Raw genomic sequence first — 24,491 nt, 5'->3', positions numbered from 1 at the left:
GATGACCTCAGATGTCCCATAGTGCTTGGAGCCATTTTTGAACCAACCATCCATTGGAAAGGTAATGCACACCCAGATCTTTGCTTAACGAGGTCCATTCCTTATTGATTTCAAGGAACCTGGTGTCTCCATCACTGGGAAACTGCATGACGCTGCAATTAAAGCGAAACACCGGGAAAACTGCAACAAGGTGTGCTGCTGTTTCATGATAACATGATAACGCACGTCCCCGTATCGACACTCCAACTCAAGTGGGAAACCCTCAGTACCCACCTTGCAATCCTTATCTCTCCCAGTGCGATTTTCACGCCTTCGATCCCTCAAAAAAGGCCTCGAATGGTCAAATTTTCCTCTCGGACGAGGATGTACAGTAGGCAGTTACAGCTTCCTTAACGCAGTAGGGTATGGTGATTTCGTAAACGGGTGTCTTCAGCCTCGTGCATCTGTGGAATGATCGCCCCAATGCTCAAGGGGATTTTGCCTGAATCTCATACAGATTATGGACCCCGCAGCTTTCGAATGGAAGCTTTTTGATCACCCCTTATACGATGTCCAAAATTACAGTAACAAACCACTTTTTCCCCGTGTTGTGTCTAATTCGCGGTATAATCAAACATAATGTCAACAGATGTCCGTACAATCGTGTTCTGCATGGAAGATGACATTCCGGTCAATGAAAAACCACGTTAACGATGACGTCAGGGCACTTGCCAGACGTGGTAGTGTATGCCGCGCAGTCCCAGGTCCATAATCGCTGTGTATACAGCCCCAAACGGTGCAGTATGGCACGAAGAAGATGCCTACCGGATTCTCTGCGATGGAGGGCCATAAGAAGAATGGAAGCAGGACAGTTGCAAACTGATGTGACCCGAAGGCTTAATGTGAATCTTTCTGTTGTTTGTCGGATGTGGCGACAATTTATAGAGACCGAAACAGTTTCCCGAAGACTAGGGATATCAAAAAGAGAGGACCGTTATTTGGCCGCAAGGGCTCGATGGTACCGCCTTAGTGCTGCACGGCATCTGACCTCGTAGCATCCACTGGACGTGTCATATCGAGACAAACGGTGTACAGAAGGCTTCGGCAGAGTAGCCCGTATTGTGGGAAGTCTTCTGTATGTGTACTTCTCATGCGTCTCCACAGAAGGGAACGTCTAGAATGGAGTCGTCAACATGACACCTGAACGGTCGAGCAGTGTGCCAACGTTCTTTTTGCAGGTGAGTCCAGATTTGGTCTGGAGAGCGATTCTCGACGCATTCGCATCTGGAGGGTTCGTGGAACATGATTTCGGAATCCAAACATTGTGGAAAGAGACCTATAGTGAGGAGGATCCTTAATGGTGTGGGCAGGGATTATATTGACCACTCGAACACCTCTTCATGAAACTGTACAGGTGAATCGTCAAGGTTTAACTGCTGTCAGGTATCGCGACGAGATCTCGCGACCTCATGTGCAGTTGTTGAGAGGAAGTTCAAAAATTGCTCTGAGCAGTATGGGACTTAACTGCTGAGGTCATCAGTCCCCTAGAACTTAGAACTACTTAAAGCTAATTAACATCACACACATCCATGCCCGAGGCAGGATTCGAACCTGCGACCGTATGAGAGGAAGTGTGGGCCCACATTTTGTACTGATGGACGATAATGCTCGACCTATAGAGCAGAGGTGGTTGATGTTTTATTGGAAACGGAAGATATTGCCTTCATGGTGTGGCCTGCTCGCTCTCCCGATGTGAATCCCATAGAGCTTGTGTGTGATGCACTAGGGAGACAGGTTGCATCACGTCAGCATCCACCAACCACTCTCCAAGACTTACGAGGAGCTCTGCAGGAAGAATGGGCGTTATTGCCCCAACATGGAAGTGGTGACATTATTCACAGCATGCCCCATCATTGTCAGACCTGTACTGCTGCCAGAGGTGGTCACACCCCAAAGTGAGCACATCAACCAGTTGTCTGAATGTATGTACAAATCCGTTAAGCTGGTGAAAACATAGAACATTTTTGTCTGCTGTTATGCATATTGCAGTTGTTTACGTGCGGTTTTCTTTACTTTGTTTCTACTTTACTACCACCTGTTTACATTGTGTTGTGGCAAAATAAAAGTAAACTTGCAAAAATTTCGTTTGTTGCTCTAGACACCTGTGTACGATCACACGCATTAATTATCTTCGCAAATGTGTGACTGGATTGATAAGTATGTAATTAATCTGTGATATTGGGCGGCGAAAGTAATGACTGATGTGCCCCAGAGAATCATAACAGGACCAATGTTCTCAATATACAAACGATTTGTGAGAACATTGGCGAACTTAGTGTTACTGTTTCCTGTGGGGCTGGTTTTGAAACGTCAGTGTTAATGTTGGTACCAACCTAGCTGAACGTATCTCGTGCTTGTCCCTCTCAAATTGCTGCTTTCTCTTTTTCTAAACGGACTCGCTCCCTTTTGCGAGTTGTTGCTGTGTGCTCTTGAGCCCACCTTATACTCCTGGCCACCTTTAAATCGCCGTCGCCAGGAATTCCCAGTGGTTGCCCACGATCCTATAGGGTGGTGCGCACGCGCTTGGCGTGCCGGCCGTTTCTCCGTTGCCCTCTTGCCGGTCACCTTATTACGAGGATCAGCCAGAAAATAAATAACATACACAAGAGTAACAGCTACATCATTCACGATCAGTTTGTCTCTTTTCGATATAATGACCATCTTTATCCACGTGATTTATCCACAGAATTTTTAAACGTCTCCGCATCATTAAAGTGATGCTCTCGACGAGCTTCGAGTGGATCAGACAGATGGAAGTCTAATGGTGCAAGATCTCTTTACACTGAGGTGACAAAAGTCACTGGATTACGATATGCACATATACAAAAAAAAATGGTTCAAATGGCTCTGAGCACTATGCGACTTAACTTCTGAGGTCATCAGTGGCCTATAACTTAGAACTAATTAAACCTAACTAACCTAAGGACATCACACACATCCATGCCCGAGGCAGGATTCGAACCTGCGACCGTAGCGGTCGCTCGGTTCCAGACTGTAGCGCCTAGAACCGCACGGCCACTCTGGCCGGCGCACATATACAGATAGCGGTAGTATCGCGAACACAAGATATCAAAGGGCAGTGCAATGGTGGAGGTATAATTTGTATTCATGTGAAAAGTGTCCGGCGTGATTAATGACACACGACGGGAATTAACAGACTTTGAGAGCGAAATCGTCGTTGAAGCTAGACGCATGGAAAATTCCATTTCGGAAATCGTTAGGGAATTCAAGGACCCACAGCGTCAAGAGTGTGTCGAGAATATGAGATGTGCGGCATTACTTCTCACCATGGACAACGCAGTGACCGATGGCCTTCACTTAACGACAGAGACCATCGGCGTTTGCGTCGAGTTGTCAGCGCTAAAAGACAAGAGACACTGTGTGAAATAACCGCAGAACGAACGTAACCGTTAGAACAGTGCAGCCAAGGCTGGCCTTAAGGGCCATGGCAGCAGAGGACCGATGTAAGTATCTCTGCTAACAGCACGGCATCGCCTGCAGCGCCTGTCCTGGGCTTTTGACCACATCGTTTGGACCTTAGACGACTGGAAAATGTGGCCTGGACAGATGAGTCCCAATTTTAGTTGGTAAGAGCAGATGATAAGGTTCGAGTATGGCGCAGACCTCACGAAGCCCTTGACCAAAATTGTCAACAAGCTACTGTGCAAGCTGGTGGTGGCTCTATAATGGTGTGGGCTGCGTTTAGATGGAATGGCCTGGGTCATCTGGTCCAGCTACACCCATCATTGACTGGAAATAATTATGTTGCAAACCATTTGCGTGCTTTCATGGACTTCATGTTCCCAGACAACGATGGAATTTTCGTGGGTGGCAATGTGGAATGTCACCGGGACACAATTCGTTTGAAGAACATTCTGGACAGTTCAGGCGAATGATATGGCCTCCCGTATAGCCCAACATAAATCCCAGCGAACATTTGTTAGACATAATTGAGAGGTCTATTGGTGCACAAAATTCCGCACCGGTAACACTTCGGCAATTAGGACAGATATAGAGGCAGCATGACACAATATTTCTGCAGGGGTCTTCCATGCCACGTCGAGTTGCAAAATGAAGTCTGACATGATATTAGAAAGTAACCCATGACTTCTTACACGTCAGTGTACACTCCTTGACAAAAATAGTGAAGGACCCAGAAGACATAGGGGGATATCAATGTAACTTCGTACACACACACACACACACACACACACACACACACACCATCGGCACGTGTGTCAATTATATACAGATGAAGCCGCAATTCCCTGTGACTGGCGCTGCGGCCACTAGATAGCATCAGAGTTTTTCGCGTTTGGTTCTGTTACCAGGCCTAGTAGGCTATATGACGGGCATGATCAATGTTAAGTACACAGAAATGCCACGTACTCATGTGACACAGCGTTATCAACACCTCACCGAGATTGAAAGGGGCCTTGTTTACGGTCTCCATTTGGACAGCTGGTGTAATCGTGCAGTATCCGGATTTGTGGAGCAGTGGAAACGTGAGGACAGTCATACTCGTCAAGGATCCGATCGACTACGTCTGACTATCACAAGAGAGGGTCGCCGTATTGTGCAACAAGCAAATCGTAAATCCTTCACATCAGCGCCTGCCATTCGGGAACAAATAATGAAGTTTCAGCAACACTGTGTGTGATCCCGCATCATTGGTCGGAGACCAGCAGCAGCACCGCTAGGAAATTACCTTCGCATGCGGAGGCTGCCTTTAACGCCACAACAGATACGGTTGCTTTGAAGTGACGTCGTGACCGGGAAGCATTAACTGCTGATGAATAGCGTTTCGTAGTGATCAGCGATGAATCGCAGGTCTGCACTACCCCAGGATGACCATCGTCGGCGAGTATGGTGGGGAACTGGGGAGAGGTCCCAATCTTCCAATGTTTTGTAGAGGTACAGCAAGGAAATTCTGACACGTCACGTACAAAAAAAATGGTCCAAATGGTTCTGAGCACTATGGGACTCAACGGCTGAGGTCATTAGTCCCCTAGAACTTAGAACTAGTTAAACCTAACTAACCTAAGGACATCACAAACATCAATGCCCGAGGCAGGATTCGAACCTGCGACCGTAGCGGTCTTGCGGTTCCAGGCTGCAGCACCTTTAACCGCACGGCCACTTTGGCCGGCGTTACGTACATTCTGCGTCTTCGTGTATTACCTTCGTTGCAACAATATCATGGTACCATTTTTCAACAGCACACTCTTCCACACCTGGTGTCTCCATGAACTGTCTCCGTGATGTTGAGGTACTCCTATGGCAAGCAAGATCACCAGATCCGTCTGCCATGGAACGTGTGTGGCACCATCTCGGACGTTAACGCTGCCCCATTGTCAGTATCCAAGGGTGTCAAGGGCCAGTTGCAATTGATGTGGGCCAGCACGCCTCAAGAGTGCATGCAACTGCTTTATGACTTCCTTCCCTACCGAATCAATGCACTCATCCAAGTCAGAGAGGGTGCAACGCCATGCTGATAAGTGGGCTCATATCGCCCAGTTGTTTCAAAATTTTATTCGATATTGTAATCAGTGAAATAACATCACATACCATGTGAACCCGTGAAATTTCGTTTCGTTTCATCCTTCCTTCTGGACGCTTTGCTTTTTTGTTTGTTTGTTTTTTGCCAGACAGTGTATTTTAAATGGTCCTCTGCTGTCGTTAGCTACGTTGGCTTCCAGTCACCGAATTTCACTAAAGCAAATTTCTGGATGAACGCCTCTTCCCTTTTGCTACAGCCCACAAAGTATACAGCTCCTCACAATTCCCACAACCGTCACTGTGACAACAACTTGTAGTGGTGACATGCTGTATGCGTTTGCGTAACTATTTGAGTTGGTTATTGAGAGGTTCGCGTTTTTCTTCGCTCCTACAGCGGATCCGATACTAGTGGGGAACAATTAATTCGATGAATGTCGTTTCTCAAGCCACTGCGTTCGGAGAGATGCGCAGTTGCTAGTTCTGCCGTCTTGCGTTTGCGAAGGTCGGTAACCACAGTCTGGCTCTGACCAGCTATTTCCCCCTCCACCACTCTATTCTGTTTTACCACATCATCGACGGTTGTTCCTTGACGACATTGTTGGGTACAGAAAGGATCGTCACTGGACCATTGTAAGGAAGTGTAGAAAAATCTGGACAATTTCCAGCTAATACAGTGAAACACAGATCTCTTAAAAATGTGAATATCGTTGAGGTAACTCATATGACATTGAGAAACCGTATAGTATCCGACTGAACAATTAGAGGTGAACATCTTGAGCATTTAACGCCCCAAGTATCCTGAGATAGTGCTAAGAAGTGATATGAAATGCAATGTTCACATAAACGAAGTGTTAGGGAAGTAGAATGTATGGCTTGTATGTATTAGAAGCGTATTGGCAAAGTGAGAGCATGCATAAGCGAAATCGCATACGTAATGCTAGTTTGACCAGTTCCAGAGTACTCGTATAGTTTCAGTGTTCGCTAGGACCCTAACGGGCACCTACGACACTGTAACAGAAATGCTCGGGGAGCTTAAAGATAGCTTGCTCTCGCAAATCTGTATTCAAGGAGACTGCGACCGTTCTGCTTCAACCTTCTCGCATAGATACCAGGTAGTTACAATTAAAGTGCATCTACTCACGGAGGTCCAGTTCGAGCTGTAACTGTCGTGTGGCAGAGAAAATTGATAGACATGCTAACATGTTATTTTTGAGGAACCGATTTACGCTGGAAAATAAATTATTTCGAATTGCAGCCACCAGATGCAAATCTGACGCTGTATACTGTATGACGGTATGACATTCGCACTATTTTACAAGCGATAACGTGAGTGAGCAGTATGAATAGCGAAAAGGAAACCATACACGCGTAGTTAGTGAAACCGTTTTATGTGAATGGCAACAATGATAGTGATGCATGGAGAGCGTATCGCCGACTGAAAGGTCTGCGGAGAGGCGCCATGTCATTAAATGCTTTAAATAAGATGATAGTGAAATTCTAAAACACGGGTGAGCTTGGTGTGGCACCTGGAAGAGGAAGCCTCTTATTCCAGTGACATCAATTGAAGACGTTGCTGTTGCTGTAACTGACCATGCAGCACGTGCCCCGGGTAGCGCTAGTGCTAGTGCAGTGTCACGAGAAATTTTTGCGATATACACTACTGGCCATTAATATTGATACACCACGAAGATGACGTGCTACAGACGCGAAATTTAACCGACAGGAAGAAGATGCTGTGATATGCAAATGATTAGCTTTTCAGAGCATTCACACAAGGTTGGCGCCGGTGGCGACACCTACAACGTGCTGACATGGGAAAAGTTTCCAGCCGATTTCTCATACACAAACAGCAGTTGACCGGCGTTGCCTGGTGAAACGTTGTCGTGATGCCTCGTGTAACGAGGAGAAATGCGTACCATTACGTTCCCGACTTTGATAAAGGGCGGATTGTAGCCTATCGCGATTGCGGTTTTATCGTATCGCGACATTACTGCTCGCGTTGGTCGAGATCCAATAACTGTTAGCAGAATACTGAATCGGTGTGTTCAGAAGGGTAATACGGAACACTGTGCTGGATCCCAACGGCCTCGTATCACTAGCAGTCAAGATGACAGGCATCTTATCCGCATGGCTGTAACGGATCGTGTTGCCACGTCTCGATCCCTGAGTCAACAGATGGGGACGTTTGCAAGACAACAACCATCTGCACGAACAGTTCGACGACGTTTGCAGCAACATGGACGATCAGCTCGGAGACCATGGCTGCGGTTACCCTTGACGCTACATCACAGACAGGAGCGCCTGTGATAGTGTACTCAACGACGAACCTGGGTGCACGAATGGCAAAACCTCATTTTTTCGGATGAATCCAGGTTTTGTTTACAGCATCATGACGGTCGCACCTATCTTTGGCGACATCGCGGTGAACGCACATTGGAAGCGTGTATTCGTCATCGCCATACTGGCGTATCAGCCGGCGTGATGGTATGAGGTGCCATTGGTTACACGTCTCGGTCACCTCTCGTTCGCATTGACGGCACTTTGAACAGTGCAAATTACATTTCAGATGTGTTAGGACTCGTGGCTCTACCCTTCATTCGATCCCTGCGAAACCTTACATTTCAGCAGGACAATGCACGACCGCATGTTGCAGGTCCTATACGGGCCTTTCTGGATACAGAACATATTCGACTGCTGCCCTAGCCAGCACATTCTCCAGATCTCTCACCAATTGAAAACGTCTGGTCAATGGTGGCCGAGCAACTGGCTCGTCACAATACGCCAGTCAGTACTCTTGATGAACTGTGGTATCGTGTTGAAGCTGCATGGGCAGCTGTACTTGTACGCGCCATCCAAGCTCTGTTTGACTCAATGCCCAGGCGTGTCAAGGCCGTTATTACGACCAGAGGTGGTTGTTCTGTGTACTGATTTCTCAGGATCTATTCACCCAAATTGCGTGAAAATGTAATCACATGTCAATTCTAGTATAATATATTTGTCCAATGAATACCCGTTTATCATCTGCATTTCATCTTGGTGTAGCAATTGTAATGGCCGGTAGTGTATATTACAGTGGTATTCCTAGAAGATCCTGACGGTGCAGCAATTTAAACTTCACAATCTGCAGCAACGTTCTGGATTTGCTCTTCGGTTTCTGGCACGGATCGAAGTTGATGACATGTGGTTGGGCAATATTCTATGGACAGACGAGACACATTTTATACTAGAAGGTGCAGTGAATTCACAGAACTGCCGAATTTCGGGTGCTGTTAAAAGCGTGTGTTGTGCACTAAGAGCCATTGTAGTCGCCATATGTGTCTGTGTGGTGTGGATTCACAAGCACCTTTGTTGCCGGTTGGTTTTTCTTTGAAGAGAAAACACCCAGAGGGACTGTCAGGCGTACCGCAACGTCTCCGCGTTATCGACACCTCCTTGTACAGCTTGTACTTCCTGCTTTGGAAGAGCGCAACTGTATGGAAACCACTGCTTTCATGCAAGATGGGGCAACATCTCATGTCGCTCTCCCGGTGAGAGATCTGCTTAATGCAACATTCCACGAACTTGTTATCTCCAGACGGTTTCCGGATTCATGGCCTGCAAGATCACCTGATCTATATCCATGTGACTTCTGGCTTTGGGAATATCTAAAAGAACGCGTTTACCGGTGACACGTTGGTTCTCTGCCTAATCTGAAGGCCAGTATACAACCACACGTTGCTCTGACGCCACCGGAACTGTTGCGAGCAACTATCGATCACGTCGTTTTACGGATGCAGCATCTCCTCGACGTATCCAGTGCTCATACTGAACAAATTGTGTGAGTGGCTGTTAATAATAAAAGCAATGTTATTACTTTCTCACTTGCTAGACCTTGTCTACCCACGTCCCATTTCTAATCAATTACATATAGAAACATTTCTACAAGCCTTTCGTGCAGTCATAGCGCCAGATTTGGACCTGTTGGCCAAACTGGAACTATTTTTTTCCAACGTAAATCGGTTTCGCATTAATGCGTTGTAATATCTAACAAGTTTCGCTGCCGTACGATAATTACAGCCCACTTAGGACCTGTATGAGTAGCTGCACTCTAACTGCAACCATCCGGTACCATGAGAATAAAGTAAGAGGATTAGGGAAGCATACAGACAGTCATATTTCCTTCACTAATACACGAACTGAACCAGAGAGAGAACGGATAATACTGGTGCGATACGCCCTCGGCCGTCCGCGCATGTACGAGATTCTTGTACGGTCTTTTCCATTGCATTCAGTAAAGGTTTCCTTGACTACAGTGCCAAAAACTGTTGGATAGAAACTGTATAGCACGATTCGTATCATTCAGTCACCTAAACACTGCTGTGACTGGACAATACGACACACTGTGACTCTCTATGAACCCATATTGATAGTTATAAGCTACTTTAAGTGTTGTTAAATGTCGTCACAATCGTATTTTTTAATTAGGCTCTAAATTCGTTTTTCATTGCATTCTAACCTATAAAAACTTCTGAGCTCAGTGGCCTCTTTGTCTGACTTTCAACTAGTTTCTTAAAGCTCTAGTTTTCTAACTATTTATTACTATTTCAACCTCTACTGTTAGAAACAAACCTGGACTTTGATTTTAGATACCTATACGTGATTTGAAGCATAATGTCTTGACTTCATACGGCTGTACGTTCCTATTGGATCCTATCCTACATATCAATAACTACATCTTAAGCATAAGATACTGCGTGCTGTCTTTAACACTACTAAGCAAAGTTGACTCGAATTTGGTGTGTAATCGCGGAAAATAAGGTAATACTAAAAATGCTCGTGAATCAACGGCAGTTGGGCCAAGGTAGATGTCGCCCTACTGAGGACTAAATGACGCCCTGATTTTCTTTCAAAAATCCCGACGTTGAATGCGACACTTCTTGCCTTCTGCACGCTTCCAGGAGACTATACACGTACTCCGTTTGTTTGGTCGCTGCCATAAAGGGCGGATCTTCGCTGAGGGGCCAAACGTTACGGGAAGGCACTAGGAGACAAGTCAGTTGCCGGTTGCTGAAGCCTGTGTTTGTTTAGTCCTGGTAGAAATTGACCTCTGATGCACCACAATGAAACCGGCAGCGATCTCACAGTAGACCTTCTATAGCCGGAGTGATGTCACCCTTTGGGCCATCCTGTGCGGCGGTTTACTCACGTGGAGCCGGCCGGGGTGGTCAAGCGGTTAAAGGCGCTACAGTCTGGAACCGCGCGACCGCTACGATCGCAGGTTCGAATCCTGCCTCGGGCATGGATGTGTGTGATGTCCTTAGGTTGGTTAGGTTTAAATAGTTCTAAGTTCTAGGGACTGATGACCTTAGAAGCTAAGTCCCATAGTGCTCAGAGCCATTTGAACCATTTGAACTCACGTGGAAACATCGTCTTGGCGATATTCAGCCGAACTGTTTATATGTGCAGATGGTTAAGTTTGATGAGCTGCTTTAAGTTCGAAAATACAAGGGCTGTTTTTTTTTTTTTTTTTTTTTTTTTTTTTTTTTTTTTTTGCAGTCTCCGATCATTCGCAAAATGGAAATCAAAATGAAAATAAAAAATGTTTTATTTGCAACGTTCAGCTACACCTTACAGCTACTTTCCTAAATTGTCACCGCTCCGTCATTTGTCGTAGCGTGGTACCAATTCCAATACTCTCGTGACAGAAGGCAATCATCTGTGATTTCCAAAAATTCTCTACTTTGGTCTGCAGCTGGCTGTGTGCGCGAAAATGCTGTCCTCGTAGTCAACGGTTCCTGTGAGCGAAGATACGAAAATTAGAGGTAGCCAAGTAGGGGCTGTATGGTAGGTGATCAAACACGTCCCATCGCAGACGCTGCACCTGCACCTACAGCCGAGAAAATATTGTCGTGAAAACCGAAATGCTTGACAATTTTATGTGGGCTGCACGAAATCAGGCAGAACATCTCAGCAAGCACTTCACCCTTGGCCTGAAACACTACTGTCTAGGCATCTTTACGTACTACTGAGAACTTAGAACTGAAATGTGCGATGTGATGCCAGAGGCGGGCATGCTAGAGACACTGTGCAACACATCTGCGCAAAGCTTCGCCGGATTTCCACTGTGGTTTTAATTTAGCAAGAGATCGGAAGTTAAAAAAATAGCCCTAGTGGATTACGTCATTATAGCCCCAGAATGTTATCTCCAGTATTAGCAGACGAAATGATACGCACGGAAACATGCCTAAGACCACCAACTAATGTCCACACGTCAGCAGTCACCGAGGATTTAAATATCGATGGTGAAAGCCTGTGCTGTGTGATCAAGTATATTTCACACTTCTAGATCTCCAGAAGGCTTTTGACTCTGTTCCTAACAAGCAGATTGTAATCAGATTGCGTGTCTGTGCAACATCGTCTCAGTTGTATGTCTGGATTCCTTACCGCATTGATATCATGGGCTCCTCAGTAATGTAAACGCTTAAGCACATAATATAAGCAGCCCTTTTAGATTGTTTGAAACTGATGTGGTCATTTACCGTCTAGTAATGTCGTCAGATGATCAAAACGAATTCCAGAATGTTTTAGGCAGGACATCCACGCTCCGAAAAGTGAGAGATGGCCCTAAAAGATAAAACTTGTGAGGTCCTCCACATCTAAAAAAAACTCTTTGAATTTCTGTTACACGAAACATCAAACAAATTTAAGGGTTGTCGGTAAAATCCTTCACCGTGTGTGACAGCATTGTCAGTCTGTAAAATTCTCCAACGGTTCGGGAACATGAACAAGTAGACGGGTACAGAATTCAAGCGTCTTGGTTGCCAGCAGCAACAGAGCTACGACAGCTCTCGGAAAGCAACCCACAATGGCGCACTGGAGACCACAGTGGCGTTGGCCTTGAGTACACAGGGTACTGGCACGCCTCAGCCGGCACTAGCCACAACTGTCGCGCGTTTCTCACTCGCCTATTTCCACCAGTGGTAGGAAATACAGCAAAACACCGATCAAGTCATCTGTTTCCACCAATAACACCTTCAAAGGACATCTAACACCACTCCTCCTCATCCTCAATACCCTATGAGATTGCGGAAATACCGTCCTCCACTAGTATAACGTTTTTCTCACTCAGCTTGGTCCTCCAGCGTTAATTACGTGGGTGTCACTTTAGAATCCCAACTATACTTCAGTAAACACATCTAGGGCAACCGGTGAAGATGACTACAAATGGCGCATGGCCTCACTCCCTTCTTCACTGGCCTTATATGCGTCAACGCACTAAGATACGGTTACACCACGCAACGATTCTACCTGCCCTCCTCCAAGGCAGCACTGCCTGGTAAATCGCATCAGACACGCAACTCAACAAATAAGAAATGGGTTCTTCGTTGACTCTTCCACCCTCTCCCCCACCCCCGCCCCATCTCCCCAGCCCCCTGGGAACGAATTCGCGACATGCACAATGCTACGCAAATGGACACGATCAGGAAGCCATCCTGAAGAAAGAGTCAGCCTCTTTAGGAAGTTCGACCAGCTACGAGACACTTTGCCGCAGCACCGGGAATTGGCGATCACGCACCCACAGCCAACACACTGGTTCAAAATTCCTCTCTGCCTCATCGCCAACTTGGTGTAAACGTTGATACCTAGCTCAGACTAGGCCTAAGCTGACTCGCCACCCATGAAGGTCGGCTACGGGCCCTCGAGGTCCGCAAAGCCTGTCCCTTCCGGCGAATGAGTAAATAAATGAATAAAGAACGATGAAAACCTATCTACCCTGTTCCAAATGTGCATGGCAAGTCGCAACGGGGATGATCCTACTTTAACACCAGAAAAAACACACATTCAGCAGTAAGCAAAACAAGCCGAGGAAAGCGAGTTGTAGTGGCAATCATTAAAACAAAGGCGAGATGTTTTCAGAACATTGCAATCATTGCCTTTCTCTGTAATATGCTACAACATTTTGTTAATTATCATCTACATACGCGTAACAAAATAAAGAGAAATAAGAGCTCTCAAGAGTGAACGGTCGAGAAAAACAAAGGTTGCACAAAAATATGTAAGCACTGCGAGAAATTGAGACTTGAACATAGATACAAATATTAGTTAACCCTGAAGATTGTGCTGTTGTGTTTGGCACTTCTGAAACGTCATCCATACGTTGAGAGATTCAGTCGTGGTCAGAACAGTGTTGGGTGTAGTTTTGACTCCACTGAGTCGCAGCTAAGTGAATTCGAGTGTTTACAAATTGTTGGTGCTCGTATGGTGGGTGTTTCCATAACTAAGGAAGGAAGTGATTGGTGTTTCAAGAGGCACCATATCGAAGCTTTATACCGCATACAGGGAAAGCAGAAAACGTCATCCACTTAGCCACAACGCGGCCGCAAGTGTGTGTTGAGTTACTGAAGAGGATTGTGACGAAAAACAAGGGAATGACAGTTGCAAAAGCAACTGCAGAACTGAATGTCACACTCGCTAACCCTTTCAAAACCACTCAGGGGTGATGAAAATGCACGTAACAGGGAAATGTGGTAATCAAGCCATAAAACCGGGACCGTAGCAACGGAAGAATGTCATTTGGTCGAATAAGTCTTTTTGCTACTGCCTCCAACTTCTCGCCGAGTTTACATCCCAAGAGTGGAAAAGAGGGAGGGGGTTCGATTATGATTTGGACAGCCATATCGTGGTATTCCGCGGACCCCACGGTTACTCTGCAAGATCGTATTACTGCCAAGATTTAAGTGACCATTTTGGCTAATCAAGTCCACCTCACGATACGGTATTTGTTTCCCAATAATGATGCTGTGTTCCAAGACGACAAAGCAGTTGAAACTTCCTGGCAGAGTAGAACTGTGTGCCGGACCGAGACTCGAACTCGGGACCTATGCTTTTCGCGGGCAAGCGCTCTACCATCTGAGCTACCCAAGCATGACTCACACCCCGTCCTCACAGCTTTACTTCTGCCAGTATCTCGTCTCCTACCTTCCAAACTTTACAGAAGCTCTCCTGCGAACCTTGCAGAACTAGCGCTCCTGAAGGAACGGATATTGCGGAGACATCGCTTAGCCACAGCCTGGGGGATGTACCAGATTTAGCTCAGATGGTAGAGCACTTGCTCGCGAAAGGCAAAGGTCCCGAGTTCGAGTCTCGGTCCGGCACACGGTTTTAATCTGCCAGGAAGCTTCATATCAGCGCACACTCCGCTGCAGAGTGAAAATCCTATTCTGGACAAAGCAGTTGTTCTCACACCTCGCATTGTCGAGGACTGGTTTTGCCACAAGGATGAATTTTCGTATCTTCTCTGGCCTAGAGACAAGATGTCAGTTCTACTGAGCCTTTGTGGTCAGCTTTGGAGGCCGGCCGTGGCGGCCGAGCGGTTCTAGGCGCTACAGTCTGGTGCTGCGCGACAGCTACGGTCGCATATTCGAATCTTGCCTCGGCCATGGATGTGTGTGATGTCCTTAGGTTAGTTAGGTTTAAGTAGTTCTAAATTCTAGGGGACTGATGACCTCAGAAGTTAAGTCCCATAGTGCTCAGAGCCATTTGAACCATTTTTTGAGGCAATGTAAGGTTTACATCAATTTAGCTCAAACACGTAGCTAGTGATTGAATCACGACACAGACACTTTAACAATTTCGGCAACAAATAAATAGCGTGAATTTGTACTCACAGTAACCAACAAATCAACAGCCTTTCCATTGAATAAGTAGTAGGCCATCTGGAACGAATTAGCAAAACCAGCAACTAGGAGAGTTAATACCAACAGTCTTTAAATGTCTTGCTCCCCATTAAATAAACAAACTTACAGTAATTAAATGAATAACAAATCAAACACACTACGCTCCACACAAACTCTTCAGTGGAAGCCAAGCCAAAATGAAGATTCCATTAACTGACTAGCACTGAAGTTACACTAAAGCTCATCTCTGTGTTCCACATGGGGCAAACTTATACAAGACAAGATTTTGAATGGAGCACATCAGTAAAACCGGTAGTGGAGCTAACTCGTGCCACTGAAAATTAAGGTAGTAGACCGGGGCACAAGGTGGTATACAATTAGGTTGCCTTAGTGCTATACTGCGCTCCAAAATATTAATTCAAATGGCCAATTCAAAATTAAGTACACATAAACCAGCATTAATTAACGAGGAGTGACACCAGGTCGCTCGAAGGGATGACAACACTTAATTGAAAAGACGAATGCCGGAGGCGGCAGAAACATCAAACACCTTCTCCGAGTTTTAATTAGGAGTCACTTTCCGCTATACAAGTAAACGTAACCAAGCAAAAGGAAGGAACCCCCAAAGAGAAAATTCAAATACAACCCCCAAAATATTATAAAGGACAGGGTACCCAAACTATTTACATTTAAAAGAATCAGTTCTCCCCGAAGGCAGTATAAAGGCGAAGGCCACACTTAATGAGGCCACCAAAATTGGTTGCAAAAAGTCTTATACATTTGCTCCTTTTCTTTAAAACAAACACAAGGCTGCTTAACTTCTGCTGGCTCGTGTAGGATACACCAGGCAGCAACCCAAGCTACACGGTCGCAAGGCATGGCGAGTAAAATCGGGAGAGCAGACAGACAGGCAGCCAACACATATCATCCATCCTGAACCCGCAGACCGCGTACAATCAACTCCACATATACGTGGTTGCTTCCCACCTCGTACCTCGCGGCCTCTCAGCAGGTAGCCCGAGCAAACGTCAATGCGAAAAACAACAAGGCAAGCAATGATAAGAAACATCGAAGGATCGATAATAGACATCCAAGAGACCGGAGCGCCAGTAACGAATGCTACGGCTCAAATGGTATACGATTCTCTTGGAAACCATATGGGACCGGTATTTATCCGTTCCGAAACAGCCGCCTGGAAGCTCTTTTGAATGCAAACATTTTTTGCGACAGCTTATTGTTGTTGTGGTCTTCAGTCCTGAGACTGGTTTGATGCAGCTCTCCGTGCTACTCTATCCTGTGCAAGCTTCTTCATCTCCCTGTTCCAACTGCAGCCTACATCCTTCTGAATCTGCTTAGTGTATTCATCTCTGATCTCCCTGTACGATTTTTACCCTCCACGCTGCCCTCCAATACTAAATTTGTGATCCCTTGATGCCTCAGAACATGTCCTACCAACCGATCGCTTCTTCTAGTCAAGTTGTGCCACAAGCTCCTCTTCTCCCCAATTCTATTCAATACCTCCTCATTAGTTATGTGATCTACCCATCTAATCTTCATCATTCTTCTGTAGCACCACATTTCGAATGCTTGTATTCTCTTCTTGTCTAAACTATTTATCGTCCACGTTTCACTTCCATACATGACTACACTCCATACAAATACTTTCAGAAACGACTTCCTGACATTTAAATCAATACTCGATATTAACAAATTTTTCTTCTTCAGAAACGCTTTCCTTGTCATTGCCAGTCTACATTTTATATCCTCTCTACTTTGACCATCATCAGTTATTGTGCTCCCCAAATAGCAAAACTCCTTTACTACATTAAGTGTCTCATTTCGTAATCTAAGTCCCTCGGCATCATCCGACTTAATTCGACTGCATTCCATTATCCTCGTTATGCTTTTGTTGATGTTCATCTCATATCTTCCTTTCAAGACACTGTCCATTCCGTTCAACTGCTCTTCCAAGTCCTTTGCTGTCTCTGACAGAATCACAATGTCATCGGCGAACCTCAAAGTTTTATTTCCTCTCCATGGATTTTAATACCTACTCCGAATTTTTCTTTTGTTTCCTTTACTGCTTGCTCAATATACAGATTGAATAACATCGGGGATAAGCTACAACCCTGTCTCACTCCCTTCCCAACCACTGGTTCCCTTTCATGCACCTCGACTCTTATAACTGCCATCTATCTGGTTTCTGTACAAATTGCAAACAACCCTCCGCTCCCTGTATTTTACCCCTGGCACCTTCAGAGTTTGAAAGAGAGTATTCCAATCAACATTGTCAAAAGCTTTCTCTAAGTCTACAAATGCTAGAAACGTAGGTTTGCCTTTCCTTAATCTTTCTTCTAAGATAAGTCGTAGGGTCAGTACTGCCTCACGTGTCCCAATATTTCTACGGAATCCAAACTGATCTTCCCCGACGTCGGCTTCTATCAGTTTTTCCATTCGTCTGTAAATAATTCGCGTTAGTATTTTGCAGCTGTGACTTATTTAACCAATAGTTCCGTAATTTTCACATCTGTCAACACCTGCTTTCTTTGGGATTGGAATTATTATATTCTTCTTGAAGTGTGAGGGTATTTCGCCTGCTTATTAGATATGGTAAATAGTTCTTGGTGTTTGCATATTTTTGTCAATCCGTTCTCTGAAAGTCGTTCTGTGAACAATTTTATGTGAACAGGAGAGTATCGTATAGATGAGAGCAAGCTAACTTTGACACGTGTAGTTTTTCCTGAATCGCTGGCGATTCTTCGAGAGAAGCCGCCTCTCGTACGGGAGCAGTGTTTGAGCCGTAGGCTCGTGCAACAGGTGGAGGTCGGGAGCGGAGCGGACGAGTGACCGGGCGGCGGTGCGGTGTTGCAGAGTCGTGCGCGGGCGTGCAGTGCGGCGAGGGCCGGCGCTGCGTGCTGCGGCGGGGCGCGCCGCGCTGCGTGTGCGCCGCCGACTGCAAGGCGCGCGCGCGCCTGCGGGGCCCGGTCTGCGGCACCGACGGCCGCTCCTACACCTCCGTGTGCCGCCTGCGCCGGCGCGCCTGCCGCCGCAAGGTGCCCGCGCTAGCCGTCGACTACCCCGGCAAGTGTCAGAGTGAGTACGCGCGCCCCTGCGCACAGGCAACCCAGCCCACCCCGCTGTCGCTACGGCAGTGTCACCGCAGCTCCACCGCGGCGGCATTGAAGCGAATTCAGAACCCTCTCCCGCACCACCACCGTCTTTCATGTTGTCAAAACAAACTGGCGTGGTGTACGGTAGCACTAGATAACGCGTCGAGTACCTCTGAAATAATTTCTAACTGTTAATAATCAGCAGCTACAACTAGGAAAGAAATTACACAAGTGGCCATTAAAATTGCTACACCAAGAACAAATGATAAACGGGTATTCATTCGACAAATATATTATACTACAACTAACATGTGATTACATTTTCACGCATTTTGGGTGCAAGGATCCTGAGAAATCAGTACCCAGAACAGCCACCTCTGGCCGTAATAACGGCGTTGATACGCCTGGGCATTGAGTCAAACAGAGCATGGATGGCGTGTACAGGTACTGCTGTCCATGCACCTTCAACACGATACCACAGATCATCAAGAGTAGTGACTGACGTATTGTGACGAGCCACCATTGACCAGACGTTTTCAATTGGTCAGAGATCTGGAGAATATGCTGGCCAGGGCAGCAGTCGAATATTTTCTGTATCCCGTACAGGACCTGCAACATGGGGTCGTGCATTATCCTGCTGAAATGTAGGGTTTCACAGTGATCGAATGAAGGGTAGAGCCACGGGTCGTAACACGTCTGAAATGTAACGTCCACTGTTCAAAGTGCCGTAAATGCGAATGAGAGGTGTAACCAATGGCACCCTATACCATCACGCCCGGTGATACGCCATTATGGCGATGACGAATACACGCTACCAATGTGACTTCACCGCGATGTCGCCAAAGACGGATGCGACCATCATGATGCTGTAAACAGAACCTGGATTCATCCGAAAAAATGACGATTTGCCATTCGTGCACCCAGGTTCGTCGTTGAGTACACCATCACAGGCGCTCCTGTCTGTAATGCAGCGTCAAGGGTAACCGCTGCCATGGTCTCCGAACTGATAGTCCGTGCTGCTGCAAACGTCGTCGAACTGTTCGTCCAGATGGTTGTTGTCTTGCAAACGTCCCCATCTGTTGACTCAGGGATCGAGACGTGGCTGCACGATCTGTTACAGCCATGCGGACAAGATGCCTGTCATCTCGACTGTTAGTGATACAAGGCCGTTGGGACCGAGCACGGCGTTCCGTATTACCCTGCTTAACCCACCGATTGCATATTCCCCTAACAGTCACTGGATCTCGACCAACGCGAGTAGCAATGTCACGATACGATGAACTGCAATTGCCATAGGCTACAATCGGACCTTTGTGAAAGTGGGAAACGTGATGGTACGCATTTCTCCTCTTTACACGAGGCATCGCAACAACGTTTCACCAGGCAACGCCGGTCAACTGCTATTGGTGTATGAGAAATCGGTTGCAAACTTTCCTCATGTCAGCACGTTGTGGGTGTCGCCACCGGCGCCAACCTTGTCTGAATGCCCTGAAAAGCTAATCATTTGCATATCACAGCATCTTCTTCCTGTCGGTTAAATTTCGCGTCTGTAGCACGTCATCTTCGTGGTGTAGCAATTTTAATGGCCAGTACTGTACCTTTGATTATCGTGAACGAACCCCTGACGTGCATCGACTACCAGCAGGTGCCCACAGTTAAGACTCCAGTTTGAAAATGCTGTAGAAGGAGAACCGCCAGCCAAAATGAAGTCAGCTTTGAACAGAATACTACTGATGCATGGGGAAACGTCAACTGCTCTTGCGCAAGAATGGTGATTGTGCGCCAGTTGGCCCGGAGAAGTTCCGGACACTCAAGAATATGAAAAAAAAACATTCGTCCAATCTCTGGTAACAATTTGGGCAAAATGACTACAAAAGTCGAAAAGAAAAGTTCTTTTGAAGGGCATTGTGGCAGAAGGAGGAAATGAGAGGCCACAACATTGCGGGAGGGTTCCAGCGGTGGTGTGCATTGCTCGAATCCTATGAAACGCCTTGCATTGCCATGTTCAGCAATTGCTTCCCGTTGAGCTGCCAGCAAGACAAACGATCGCTCTGGAATTTCTTGCTCACGTGGAAGGAAGTGGACAATGAATGGGCATGGAACGATCTGTGGACAGACCAAGCCCACTTCCATCTCTACGGACATGTCAATATGCAGAACTGCTGAATATGGGCAACGGAAAAACCGCACGCACTTCGACCGGTTCCAGTTTATTTCGCAACGGTGACTGTGTTGTGCGGTTTGACGGCATCGTTTATCGCAGGGCCGTATGTTTTCGAGAAGATGAGTCCTGCGGGTCCTATTACCTGTACCATCATTGGTAAACGCTACGAGTGTCTTTTGCGCATCAATGCCATTCCGACCCTTCAAGAGTGGGGATGTGTGTGCAGGATCATTTTTAGGCAAGATGGCTCTCCGCATCACAATGCACAGCCATGGAGCGGCTGCTGCAGAGGCATTTCGGCATTTCGCAAATTCTAGAATTACAAACCGTCATTTCGTTACGTCGTGTTCAGTGCTCCAATTACGAACACAGATCCATAGACGGTACACATTGAGACACCCGAGACTCTCTCTGTTGCGGAACGTGCATTGTCTCGATTTCAGTTTGTGGCATATTGAGCATGTCTCGCTCCTGTCTAACGACAGACAGAAACCGATGTCATTTTCCTTTTTTTGTGGTTTTTGGCCACAGAACAACTAAAAACTGATGTCATTTTGCTTTTTGTATAATTTAAGCCCCAGAACATTTAAAAATCGATGTCATTTTGGTTTCTATGCGGTTTTTGCACCTCAGGACAATTAGAAACCGATGCCATTTAGTTTTTTATGCGGCTTTTGGCCTCAGGACGATTCGATTTTTCTGGTCCGATGTGATTTCACCTAGCCGTGGTACATTGGCTTACCTAACTAGCAGTGCCACAACTATTGACTACGGAACTTGTGCACATTAAACAGTACACACCCACATTAAACAATACGGCTGGTGCAATGTGCAGCTCAGACCATAGCTATCGTACTGCGATTCATCTGTCATTTATAGCCGACCCCATTTACTTCAAGACGGTTACAATGCCATCTATTGGTAAAATTTTCGTTACATTTTTCTTTTCTGTTGTTTCATGACGTTTACCCCTGCGACGACATTATGCTGTTCGAATTTGACGTCATTCTGAGCAGTGACTCTTTCTACAGCGGTTTGAAACAGGAACTTTAATTATGGATACCCTGTATACACTAATGCTGTACTCTCAGATGATCAGTAGCATGATACAATGAGAAGACGGTCTGGAAAATCTGTTTTATTCTGTCTTTGTGTTGTTCCACACATCATTTTCTGCGCGATATATGCTGTGAAGCTAATACGGAAAAATACCGAAATGTGTCGGAGATATGTGTAACCCACTACTGTCGGAGAGTAACAGATACAAAAGGTTCTAGAAAAGTTTGCTTTCACACAGGATGTTAAAGAAAAGTATTCCCTATTTTGAGAGGCGGTAGTAGGGTCCGAAAAAGAAGAAAAAAAGAGAGTCCAACAGACGTGGGCCCTAAAATGAATATCTTAATAGCTGTGAATACTTCTGCATCTTCGCTACTATGAAACACATTTCTTCTGCTGCAAGCTCTTTGCTATTATGAGCGACCTGCAGAATGCAGTAAACAAATAATTAAACAAACGAGAACTCGCTGTTCTGTTAGTGTGAAACAACTGAGCTTCTAACGTCATCTGCTTGCTATTACACACGAGACCTACACTGTGAGCCACCGCTGAAGGAGGTGCTCAATACTGTCTGCCGTTTCCCATGTGAAATAAGTCTTCCACTAGGCTGGTATGCGCAAAGATAAAAGTACGACGTAAGCATGTTTCTAACTAATTAGAATACACACTGGTTCCTTTAGAACTAATATAAGCACTGCACATACGCAGAACTATGAACGCGGTTTGCAATAACAACACTAACAGATGTTTACTGCTTGCTGTATCACGAACAATAACAGACAAATATGTCCACATTTGTTTACTGCTTTGCGTAGGTTGTTCTTCATAGCAAAGACCTTCCAGTAGAAGATATGTGTTTCATAGTAGCGAAGATGTACAACTGCTCATAACTCTTAAGGGATCCATTTTAGAGCCAACGTTTCTGAACATTTTTGTCTTGTTTTGATCCGTACTACCATCTCTCAAAGAATGGAATCCTTTTTTAACACTCTGTATAAATTGTATGTAGCATGTGGTTAACTTCCCTTTGAAACTGAATTACACGGGTAAAATACAAAAACATCGCCTCACACATCAGCTACAATACGACCCAACGCACTCAGTTAAATATGCAACGAACTTGTTGTCAGATAGGGAGTTAATGACATTAATAGTCAATATATCGTCTACCTAAACCGGCTCTCTCCTGAATCAGTTGATCATTTGCTTGTTATATGTATGAAACTTTTGCAAAACACTACCTATGCACAAATAGATACCAAGATTACGTTTCAGAGAATAATTGACACTTTGCAGTTTTTCCTTTATGTACAAAGTGGTTCCATTAAGATTTGAAGTTATGGTTTTAAACTCATACTCATCTGTTCACAATGAATTACCTGCCATACTGTCATCCATATTCATAGTTTCTAATCTGAAAATATTCAAAATTTAGAAGAAAGCTGCAAAACATAGCTGTTTGGTGCCTAAGGCAAAAGAATGAACCACCTGCTTTACAATTCTGGCACAAAAAATAGTTAATTCACCAGCAACGAAATTTTCAATCGCAACAAACGGTCATGGTCTTATGTTTTGGAAATCTTACAAACTATTCTACAAGCTTTTATCAAGATTCCTTAGCGTCATAAATTTTCGGCAGTGTCATACAGCGTACGGTATACAAGGAGAATTTGAATGAAATAAGCTTTATTACACACGTAAACAAATACACTGATGTGAACGGAATGCTGTGCGTAGTTACACAATGTATCTAAAATTTATATGAACCTATATTCAATGTCCAGGTATGTGCCTGCATTTTTTACGCTGCGTCGAATCCAGACACAAATCCAGAAACCGTGTCGCATATAAAACCAAACTTTATTGCTTTCAGAACAACTGCACATTGACCACATAAAATATTTTGGCTGATAGTACGTCGTGGAACGGCAGGGGGTGCTCAACAACCCTTCGCAGTATCTCCATATGTTCTCTGTCCCTCTGGTCTGGTCCTCGCTTCCCGGGCTGTTAGCTAATAATAATTCCCTAAATGAGTACGTGCGACAACAGAATACTAATCTACAATAGATATCGTACTAATACCATGTAACACCGCCTCTGGCCTTGTAACGAAGTCAGATTTCTTCAGTCATGCCTTACCCACACGTAGGTAGAGTGCGCACGATATGACTCGGCCCGTACCCACGCAAAAGGTGCGGCACAGGAAGAGACAAAGCAATACTGAGTGGAGCTCTGTCGAGTACGGCCAAGACGCGGTAGGGAAGGTGCAGTTCGGTAGCTTCAGCCAGTGAAAACCTGTATTTCTCGCGTAGCTTGTAAGCTGCACCTATGCTGCCTGCAAACTACTATATTAGTATGTTATGTAAGTCCAATAATATGACAAATATGGACATTCAAATTCAATATTTTCTCACTAGAGTCCGAAGTAGCCGGCCTTTGTGGCCGAGCGGTTCTAGGCGCTTCAGGCTGGAATCGCGCAACCGCTACGGTCGCAGGTTCGAATCCTGCCTCGGGCATGGATGTGTGTGATGTCCTTAGGTTAGTTAGGTTTAAGTAGTTCTAAGTTCTAGGGGACTGATGACCTCAGATGTCAAGTCCCATAGTGCTCACAGCCATTTGAACCAGTCCGAAGTAGTTGTATAAATAAAAATCAACGAAAGCAAAACAAGATCGACCACGTCCCGCCAGAATAAAATTTCATAAAATAAAAAAAAATGAAAAATGTAGTGTAGCAGCCGACGCCACTTACTGCGATATTGGCAATGTAGAATAAAGAGCATGCGCCACAGGGAAATATTGTGTCTATGAATCTCGGTGGTGTCTCTCTTTAACTTCAAACAGCTGTTGCTTGTGTTTGGCCATTGTACAGAACGACAATACCGTCATTGTGAGAACAACAACTCCTTTATACCAATTTGGGCGGCGCCTAACCATGGAAAAAGTGCAGAACAGTCGAGGGATGTTGAA

At 45.5% G+C, this 24,491-nt stretch overlaps 1 protein-coding gene across 1 annotated transcript in view; it reads left to right on the top strand.

Annotated features, from left to right (window-relative positions):
• The window catches only part of LOC124798896 (follistatin), a 233,887-nt gene that overhangs the window by 25,488 nt on the left and 183,908 nt on the right, over positions 1-24,491 (top strand). The window contains exon 3 of the mRNA XM_047262428.1: positions 18,066-18,287. Coding sequence (XP_047118384.1) covers positions 18,066-18,287 — 222 coding nt within the window. The remainder of the gene's footprint in view (positions 1-18,065; positions 18,288-24,491) is intronic.

This window comes from Schistocerca piceifrons, chromosome 5, assembly GCF_021461385.2.
Source record: "Schistocerca piceifrons isolate TAMUIC-IGC-003096 chromosome 5, iqSchPice1.1, whole genome shotgun sequence".
NCBI classification, from domain to species: Eukaryota; Metazoa; Arthropoda; class Insecta; order Orthoptera; family Acrididae; genus Schistocerca; species Schistocerca piceifrons.
Note: the sequence above shows the minus strand (reverse complement) of the source record. Positions and strands in the feature narration are given on the sequence as shown.